General features: G+C 45.5%; 1 protein-coding gene across 3 annotated transcripts; it reads left to right on the top strand.

Moving 5' to 3' along the window:
- Positions 1-498: 498 nt before the first annotated feature.
- Positions 499-9,902, top strand: LOC148778388 (uncharacterized). Of its 3 annotated transcripts, XM_088834662.1 has the most exons (3): positions 499-833; positions 909-960; positions 9,230-9,902. In XM_088834662.1, exons 1-3 carry the CDS (start codon positions 503-505, stop codon positions 9,321-9,323), a joined length of 477 nt encoding a protein of 158 aa, XP_088690788.1. In that variant the 5' UTR covers positions 499-502; the 3' UTR covers positions 9,324-9,902. The 3 variants fall into 3 exon arrangements, with proteins under 3 accessions (XP_088690788.1, XP_088690787.1, XP_088690789.1); XM_088834661.1 differs by having other exon boundaries at positions 499-960; XM_088834663.1 differs by lacking the exon at positions 909-960 and having other exon boundaries at positions 9,230-9,360.
- The last annotated feature ends 487 nt before the right edge of the window (positions 9,903-10,389 follow it).

The following is a 10,389-nucleotide window of genomic DNA, read 5'->3' on the forward strand; positions in this document are numbered from 1 at the left end:
CACAATGGGAAACCAGAGCACTGCAGCTAGAGAGTAGCCCCCACCTGCCACAACTAGAGAAAGCCCGCGCACAGCACAGCCAATATAAAGCATAAATTTTTTTAAAAAATTTTGTAATGTTTCTATTATTACAGGCTCTTTTAAGACATTTCCGCATGTTGTTTTCACGTCAACCCTCAAAGTCTTTTATCTTATTTTCCAAAAACGGTCCTGGAGTCTTGGCTAATTTCTCCAAGGTCAGTGAGTGAGTGGCAGAGCTCGCAGTCACAGCTGAATCCGCCCACTCCAAGGCCGAGACGGTACCCCCGCCCCGTCCGGCCGGGTGTGGCCCGGAGCCAGACGCCGCTGCGCCGAGCCTGGGTTCCACGCGCGCGCAACCTTAGCCAGAGTCGCGCGAGGGACAGTGTCCCGGCCAACGCGGCGCATCCGGCAGGGCTGGCGGCGTCTGTGAGGAAGGCGGGCGAGGGCTCTGCGGACGGGGTGGGCGGGTCGGACTCTGCCAATGGCCGGGGGCCAGGCCCGGGTGTCCAGGCAACAGGTAAACAGTGCGCGGCCCCGCCCCGCGGCGCGCGCCTCCCGACGTTTGTGCGCGCAGCTCTCCAGCGCCCGCGAGGCGCACTTGCCGCAGACGCGCATCCCGGAACATCCGTGCGGCGGGTGCCCAGTCCGGCGTGGCGGCCGCTCGGTGGCTGACGGCCCCCTTGCCCGCCGGGCTCCCCTGAGCGCCTCGGCCTCCTCGCGCAGCGCCGCGCCGCAGGAGCCGGTCCCAGAAAAGCGCGACGAGGTCCCGGGACCGGCGGCGGTTCGCTGGCGAGTCCAGAGGCGGCAGCCCGGTGAGCGGCAGGAATGGGCGCTGGGGCTCCGCCGCCAGGCGATGAGAAGAACTCGGGTCTCTCTCTTTCTTTCAGGATTGGGAACCCTTGCCACACTCAGCTGCTCAACTGAGAACGCATTACCATGGTAATACACGCTACTTAAGTCTAAGAGGTTCCGAGGCACTTGTTAAATTGGTTTAGTACCGTTTGTCTTGTAGAGGCACGCTTTACTAAGTTTTGTTGCCCGCGCCAAGAGATTGGCGCCTTCATCTTCAAGGGTCGTGGGGTGGCGGTGTGCAGCCCAGTGATCTGAGCGCTCTGGGTAAAGCGGGTAGAGGGGTTTTCTTGGTGGTCTGCGCCTGCCGAAGGGGACCGTAACCACAGAATCAGGCCCTCTTTTTGTGAGTTGGTTGGTTGAAGTCCTTTGGTTCTGTGGAGCAACTTTCACACCCAGAAAATGCCGAGGGCGCCAGTACATACCAAAAGCGACTAGTCAGGCACCTGGCTTCTGCTGTCCCCGCCCAGGGTCCCAGGTGGGATTCTTCTCTGTGGACTGTTGTAATTGTTCAGTCCCTTAGTCGTGTCTGACTTTGCGACCCCCAAGGACTGCAGCACACCAGACTTCCCTCTCTTTTGCTATCTCCTGGAGTTAGCTCAAACTCATGTCCGTTGAGTCCATAATGCCATCCAGCCATCTCATCCTCTGTCGCCCCTTTCTTCTCCTGACCCCAGTCTTTCCAAGCATCAAGGTCTTTTCCAGATTGTGGGCTCTTCACATCAGATGGTCAAAGTATTGGAGCTTCACTTCAGCATCAGTACCTTCCAATGAATATTGGGGGTTGATTTCCTTTAGGATTTACTGGCTTGATCTCCTTGCTGTCCAAGGGACTCTCAAAAGTCTTCTCCAGCACCACAGTTCAAAAGCGTCAATTCTTCAGCCCTCAGCCTTCTTTATCCCTACGTGAATACTGGAAAAACCATAGCTTTGACTATACAGACCTTTGTTGACCAAGTTAAAAAGTGACTGCTTTTTAATATGCCGTCTAGGTTTGTCATAGCTTTTCTTCCTAGGAGCAGGCGTCTTTTAATTTCGTGCCTGTAGTCACCATCCACAGTGATTTTGGAGAAAATAAAATCTGCCACTGTTTCCACTTTTCTCCCATCTATTTGCTATGAAGTGATGGGACCAGATGCCATGATCTTAGTTTTTTGAATGTTGAATTTTAAGCCAGATTTTTCACTCTTCTCTTTCATCCTCATTAAGAGGCTCTTTAGTTCCTCTTCACTTTCTGCCATTACGGTGGTAATATCTGCATATCTGAGGTTGTTGATATTTCTCCTGGCAGTCTTGATTCCAGCTTGTGATTCTACAGCCTGGCATTTCACATTATGTTCTCTGCATGTAAGGTAAGTCCCGTGACAATATACAGCCTTGATGTACTCCTTTCCCTATTTGGAGCCACTTTTGTTCCATGTAAGGTTCTAATTGTTGCTTCTGGACCTGCATACAGATTTCTCAGGAGGCAGGTAAGGTGATCTGGTATTCCCATCTCTTTAAGAACTTTCCACAGTTTCTTGTGATCCACACAGTCAAAGGCTTTAGCATAGTCAATGAAGCAGATGTTTTTCTGGAATTCCGCTGTTTTTTCTATGATCCAGCAGTTGTTGGCTATTTGATCTGTGGTACCTCTGCCTTTTCTAAATCCAGCTTGTACAACTGGAAGTTCTTGATTCATTTACTGTTGAAGCCTAGCTTGAAAGATTTTGAGCATTACCTTGCTGGAATGTGAAATGAGTGCAATTGTACAGTAGTTTGAACATTTTTTGGCATTGCCCCTTCTTTAGGATTAGAATGAAAATTGACCTTTTCCAGTCCTGTGGCCATTGGTGAGTCTTCCAAATTTGTTGGCATATTGATTGCAGCACTTCAACAGCATCCTCTTGTAGGATTTGAAATAACTCAGCTGGAATTCCATCACTTCCACTATCTTTATTCACACTCATGCTTCCTAAGGCCCACTTGACTTCACACTCCAGGATGTCTGGCTCTAGGTGAATGACCACACCATTATGTATATCCAGGTCATTAAGACGTTCTTGAATCACTCTTCTGGATTCTTGCCACCTCTACTTAATCTCTTCTGCTTCTGTTAGGTCCTTGCCATTTCTGACCTTTATTGTGCCATCCTTGTACGAAACACTCCCTTGGTATCTTCAGTTTTCTTGAAGAGCTCTCTAGTCTTTCCCATTCTGTTGTTTTCCTCTGTGTATTCGCATTGTTCATTTAAGACAACTTTCTTACCTCTTCTTGCTGTTCTCTGGAACTCTGCGTTCAGTTGGCTGTATTGATCCCTTTCTCCTTTGCCTTTCCTTCTCTTCTTTTCTCAGCTGTTTGCCTTGCATCTGAGTTGCATTTTATTCACTCAGCATATTTTAATCATCCCTGCAATGTTCCAGACATTGTTCTAGGTCCTGGGGAATTAAGCAAACTCATAGATAAAACCTCTGGGTAGGGAAACATACAATAAATACATAAACAAAAAGTATTATTAAATAGTAAAGAGTGCTTTACTTTTCAAATTCCTTATGATTATACAGTGGAAGTGAGAAATAGATTTAAGGGACTAGATCTGAAAGAGTGCCTGATGAACTATGAATGGAGGTTCGTGACATTGCACAGGAGAACAGGGATCAAGACCATCCCCATGGAAAAGAAATGCAAAAAAGCAAAATGGCTGTCTGAGGAGGTCTTACAAATAGCTGTGAAAAGAAGAGAAGTGAAAAGCAAAGGAGAAAAGGAAAGATATAAGCATCTGAATGTAGAGTTCCAAAGAATAGCAAGGAGAGATAAGAAAGCCTTCCTCAGCGATCAATGCAAAGAAATAGAGGAAAACAACAGAATGGGAAAGACTAGAGATCTCTTCAAGAAAATTAGAGATACCAAGGGAACATTTCATGCAAAGATGGGCTCAATAAAGGACAGAAATGGCATGGACCTAACAGAAGCAGAAGATATTAAGAAGAGATGACAAGAATACACAAAAGAATTGTACAAAAAAGATCTTCACGACCCAGATACACGTGATGGTGTGATCACTCACCTAGAGCCAGACATCTTGGAATGTGAAGTCAAGTGGGCCTTAGAAAGCATCACTACAAACAAAGCTAGTGGAGGTGATGGAATTCCAGTTGAGCTATTTCAAATCCTGAAAGAGGATGCTGTGAAAGTGCTGCACTCAATATGCCAGCAAATTTGGAAAACTCAGCAGTGGCCACAGAACTGGAAAAGGTCAGTCTTCATTCCAATCCCAAAGAAAGGCAATGCCAAAGAATGCTCAAACTACCGCACAATCGCACTCATCTCACGCGCTAGTAAAGTCATGCTCAAAATTCTCCAAGCCAGGCTTCAGCAATACATGAACTGTGAACTTCTAGATGTTTAAGCTGGTTTTAGAAAAGGCAGAGGCACCAGAGATCAAATTGCCAACATCTGCTGGATGATCGAAAAAGCAAGAGAGTTCCAGAAAAACATCTACTTCTGCTTTATTGACTATGCCAAAGCCTTTGACTGTATGGATCACCATAAACTGTGGAAAATTCTGAAAGAGATGGGCATACCAGACCACCTGGTCTGCCTCCTGAGAAACCTGTATGCAGGTCAGGAAGCAACAGTTAGAACTGGACATAGAACAACAGACTGGTTCCAAATAGGAAAAGGAGTACATTAAGGCTGTATATTATCACCCTGCTTATTTAACTTTTCTGCAGAGTACATCATGAGGAACGCTGGGCTGGAAGAAGCACAAGCTGGAATCAAGATTGCCGGGAGAAATATCAATAACCTCAGATATGTAGATGACACCACCCTTATGGCAGAAAGTGAAGAGGAATTCAAAAGCCTCTTGATGAAAGTGAAAGAGGAGAGTGAAAAGGTTGGCTTAAAGCTCAACATTCAGAAAACAAAGATCATGGCATCTGGTCCCATCACTTCATGGGAAATAATTGGGGAAACAGTGGAAATAGTGACTGACTTTATTTTTTGGGGCTCCAAAATCACTGTGGATGCTGATTGCAGCCATGAAATTAAAAGACGCTTACTCCTTGGAAGGAAAGTTATGACCAACCTAGATAGCCTATTAAAAAGCAGAAACATTACTTTGCCAGCCAAGGTCCAAGGCTGTTTTTTCCAGTGGTCATGTATGGATGTGAGAGTTGGACGGTGAAGAAAGCTGATTGCCGAAGAATTGATGCTTTTGAATTGTGGTGTTGGAGAAGACTCTGGAGAGTCCCTTGGACTGCAAGGGGATCCAACCAGTCCATCCTAAAGGAGATCAGTCCTGGGTGTTCATTGGAAGGACTGTTGCTGAAGCTGAAACTCCAATACTTTGGCCACCTCATGCTAAGAGTTGACTCATTGGAAAAGACCCTGATGCTGGGAAAGATTGAGGGCAGGAGGAGACGGGGACGACAGAGAATGAGATGGCTGGATGGCATCACTGACTCGATGGACATGAGTTTGGGTGAACTCCGGGAATTGGTGATGGGCAGGGAGGCCTGGCCTGCTGCGGTACATGGGGTCGCAAAGAGTTGGACACGGCTGAGCGACTGAACTGAACTGAACTGAAAGAGTGCTTGGGGCAAGGAGATAGGCAGTGACAGTGCTGGGAGGGTCATTGGGCGGTCACCTGTACTTCCTCCCTCTTTGCCTGGGACAGTCCCAGTTAATGTTTGTTGAAGTGGGTTGGTTTGGGCATTGAATTATATGGTCACCCTAGCAGTAGAAAGAATACAGGCATGGTGTCTGGGAGGTTTTTCTGAAGAGGTAGTGTTTGAGCAGAGGCTAGCACAAAGATAAGAAACAAATTAGGCCCGCTGAGGAGATCTGCAGGAAGAGGAGGGAGCAGGGAAGAGCTTGGCACATTTGGGTACTCGAAGGAAGGCAAGTGTGGTTGAAGCTAAAATGGTCTTCATTAAGTATTTCAGAGAGTTGTAAGTCCAGAACTCTGTGTTCTGAGACCAGAAATAGCCAAGAGCCATGGGGTTGTAGTCAACCAACCCAACCAGCTCAGAACTGAAAATTTTCATTCCTTTATAGTAATTTTCTATCAGATTTATTGAGCTAGAGTTGATACACAATAGATTGTACATGTATAAAATGTACAGTTTGATAAGTTTGGCATAGGTGTACAGACATTAAGCCATCACCACATTCAAGACGCATGATTTGCAGATATATCCTCCTACTCTGTGGCTTTGCGTTTCATTCTCCTTTCAGTATCTTTTGAAAAGCATAAGTTTTCATTTTGATGGTGAATTTACCCATATTTTTTTATAGAAATCAAATTGAATATCATATCTAGGAAATTTTTGCCTAATCCGAGGTCACAAAGACTTTTCTCTGTATTTTCTTCTGTAAGTTTTATAATTTTGAGTCATTTAAGTCTGTGAGCCATTCTGAGTTAATTTTTGCATATGGAACATATATGGATTGAACTTCAGTTCATTTTTTGCACATAGATATTCATTGTTCCAGCAGCATTTATGGAAGTGATTATCCTATCCTTGTTCTACGGAACTGCTTTGGCACTTCTGTTGAAAGTCAGTTGAATCTATTATCTAAATATATGTGTGGGTCTATTTTGCACTTTATTAATCTGTTTGTCTATTTTACTACCAATACCATCTGAATACTATAGCTTTATAATTCTAGAAATAAGGTAGTATTAATCCTTCAACCAAAGAAGGCAATGGCAACCCACTCCAGTAATCTTGCCTGGAAAATCCCATGGATAGAGGAGCCTGGTAGGCTGCAGTCCCTGGGGTTGCGAAGAGTCGGACACAACTGAGCAACTTAACTTTCACTTTTCACTTTCATGCATTGGAGAAGGAAATGGCAACCCACTCCAGTGTTCCTGCCTGGAGAATCCCAGGGACACGGGAGCCTCATGGGCTGCCATCTATGGGGTCGCACAGAGTCGGACATGACTGAAGCAACTTAGCAGCAGCAGCAGTCCTTCAACTTTGTTCTTTTTTAAAGCCCTTAGTATTTCCCTATGAACTTTAGAATCTTCCACAAAGAGATGAGAACTTTGAATAAAAATATCAAACCTCTGTCTTCTATCCTTTGAATTTCCATATGAATTTTAGAATCAGTTTGCCAATTTCTACAAAAAGATGAGAACCTTGAATAAAAATGTCAAACTTTTGTGTGAATCTTAGTTCTCAAACCATTTTAGAGATTGAAACACACATTTTTTTTTTTTGGCAGTTATTCCAGGTAAGTCAAGTGTGTTTGACATGCAAAAGAGTATAAAATCAAAAAGGAAGCCAAGACTCAGAATCCTTAAGCGCTTATGGCAGTGCACATCCGATACCCCACAAGGATGCTTTATCGGGAGATGCAGTTATCATATGGGGCTCCATACTGTTTCTCTTCATTTGGATTTCCTCACAGAAGCCAGGCCACTGTGTTGCAACATAATGTCTCATCTTCATTCCTGGGTTTCATATCTAGGAACATCCTCTATTTCACTTAACAAAAACGTATTTTTAACACATTGACTATGTTTCTCTTTGTTTAACTGAGGACGTTTTTAAAGTGAGGTGCTATGAACAGGACGTCTATTTTATACAAACATTTAGCCCTTGCAGGCATCCTTGATAACTTACACACTCCTCCTTTCCCTTGCCTAGAAGAGACACCTTTTTTGTAGTATACGCCCATCTGTTATTTTCTGTATGGGTGGGTCGTAGGAATAGAGAATTCCTCGCAGCCTCGTGTGGCTGTAGCAAAACTTCGGGGATCATTTGTTCCCAGGTTAGGATGGTATCCATTCCTTTGCCCACAGGGCCTTAACCAGGCAGCCTGATTGTGGCAAGAGCATCGCTCCCGAGCCTGATGAATGCCGGTTTGCACTGTGACCTTGCCGAGCCTCTGCTTCCATTTTTAAGATGGGAATATACCTCCCTCCCTTGAAACTCATGAGGATTAGCAATGATAAAAGTGTTGGCAACATCCTTAATTGAGTGCTTAGTGTCAGACACTTGCTATGTGCCTGAGATTCCTGTCTCCCTTAATCCTCATGACTGCTTACTGATGTAGAGACTATCACATAACAAATGTCAAAATATGTATTTGATCCTAATTAGGCAATACATTTTAATTTAATCGTTATTAGGAAGATTCTGAAACATGAACAAAAAGAGAATAGTAAAATGAATCCCTGTATAATCGTATCTCAGATTCAGAAATTGTAAGCATTTTGCCACCTTGGCTTTATCTATGTTTTATTGGTTGGGTGGGGGTGGGCAAGGTGCAGTATTTTAAAGAAAATCTCAGGCTTCCTTTTATTTTCATTACTACAGATTTTAGTATGCATCTCTGAAACGTGAACATTTTCTTCCATGACCCAAAGCCACTCTCAGACCTAATTGAATTAATAATTACTTGATATTGTCAAATTTTCTCAATTGCTTTTTTAAAAAATGCCTTTTTGTGGCTTGTTCTAATCAAACTGCAAACAAGGCCCACATACTAATTGCCATGCGGCTGCTGCTGCTAAGTCGATTCAGTCATGTTCGACTCTGTACGACCCCATAGACGTCAGCCCATCAGGCCCCGCTGTCCCTGGGATTCTCCAGGCAAGAACACTGGAGTGGGTGCCATTTCCTTCTCCAATGCATACAAGTGAAAAGTGAAAGTGAAGTTGCTCAGTCTGTCCGAGTCTTAGCGACCCCATGGACTGTAGCCTTCCAGGCTCCTCCATCCATGGGATTTTCCAGGCAAGAGTACTGGAGTGGGGTGCCATTGCCTTCTCCACTAATTGCCATAGGTTTGGGCTTTTATTTTATTTTAGTTTTTTGGAGTTTTTTTGTTTGTTTGTTTTGTAAGAAAGTAAAGAAGAGAACGCCGCTTCTCTGCTTGGGAGGGCATCTCGGGGGAGGCGCATGAGAGCTGGGAAAGCCTGGAACACAGAATTCTCCTTTATGCCAGCCTTCCCCTCCCCGTACACGCATTCCCCTCGTCCTTCTCCTTCCCCCGCGCCCACCCCCCGGTTTACCTCCCTGTCCTTCACCCTCTCGTGGAATGACACAGCCTGCAATGTGTAGGTCTTTTGCCTCAGTTTCTCCGCCTTGCTCTTCCGGTCTCTAGGCGCATAAATCACGTTGGGTCTCTGGGGACGGTGCTTGATAGGGAGTCGCTGCATCGGAGTGCGTATGATTTCTCTTACCATTTTATACAAACGTTTTTTGTTGTCACAGGTTTTTTTCCCTTTAGGAACTTTTTTTTCCCCATAAATTCGGTGGGAAATGTTGGAAATTGTATATTTGCAACATATTTCAATACATTTTCAACATAGTTTCAAGGTTATAAGAACTAACTTTTGCCCCATGTATATACTTGTCTTTGAAAGCCAGCTAAAGGGAAGAAGAAGAGCCGGGGCAAGCCGCGTGGGAAGAAGCAGAAGAAGCCAGAAGTGGACATCCTCAGCCCCGCGGCCATGCTGAACCTCTACTACATCGCGCACAACGTGGCCGACTGCCTGCAGCTGCGCGGCTTCCGCTGGCCCGGCGCGGCCAAGGCGAAGAAGGGGCCGGGCAAGACGTAAAGAAGAGCGCTCCCCAGCCCCGCTCTCCCGCAGAGCGGAACCCGGGGAGGCAGGGTCGTGCCACCGCTGCAAGCAACAGGGACTCTACCGAAGACAATCTGAGATGCAGACTGAGTGTGCTTCTCTGTGGTAGATAATGATAAACGCATTTTACTTCCTCAGCTAAACCCAGATATGAGTGAGTGAGCCAGTTTGGTTTTTCAGAAGTTAAGGCGGGGGGCGCGGAGAAAGTGTGCGGTAACTCCCACGCAGTGTGGTGGAAGTGATAGAACTTTTGAAAGTTACTATAAATCTGGGTTAGAATTGAACCTCGCTGTCCAAGGGCAGTTCTAGTTTTCACGAGTTTTCTTTTGCCCACAGGGGTTTTGTTTTTTAGAGTAGACATGACAGAAAGCATTGCGTTAGCTCATGGGTCCCTCTTTTAACCAGTTTTTCCTCATCTTTTTCTGGAAAAGTAATAAATATTTTGTTACTGCCATTTTCTCTTCAGCAGCCTGACTCTTGTCTGACTTGAATTAGCTACAGACACCGATGGAGACCAGGGTGGTCAGCCCTGCTCTGACCTTGTGGGCACAGGAACAGTGGCTCAAAGGAAGACAGGGTCAGTGGTCCAGGTGCAGGGTGCTCGTGCTTAGTCGCTAAGTCATTTCCGATGCTTTGACCCGACAGACTGTAGCCCACCAGCTCCTCTGTCCATGGAATTTACAGGGAGAAGGAGGTAAATCAGCCCTCATCCCTCTCTCCTTTCTCTTTCACTGAACTCTTCATCCTCCTTTTCTCCACGTTTACATCTTCCCGCCTTCTGCAGCCCTTTCTTTTAAGCTTGGCTGACCCAGTCTCCTGAAGTCACTGCTTGAAATGTGCCTTTTGCCTTCTACTGATACCCTGGGATCTCCCCGGCCTGTGTGAAGACACTTAAGAGAGAAAACCACAATTGGTTCTGCTTGGCCCCCAAAGACCTAAAA

Source organism: Moschus berezovskii, chromosome 3 (assembly GCF_049115385.1).
Source record: "Moschus berezovskii isolate FMDL1 chromosome 3, NW_MosBer_1.0, whole genome shotgun sequence".
NCBI lineage: Eukaryota > Metazoa > Chordata > Mammalia > Artiodactyla > Moschidae > Moschus > Moschus berezovskii.

Bases quoted from the DNA above. Each gene is read 5' to 3' on its own strand.
- LOC148778388 (XM_088834661.1), top strand. From the start codon at position 503: ATGGCCGGGGGCCAGGCCCGGGTGTCCAGGCAACAGGTAAACAGTGCG. The intron at 961-9,229 runs GTAATACACGCT...TGTCTTTGAAAG, and splicing joins ACTGAGAACGCATTACCATG to CCAGCTAAAGGGAAGAAGAA.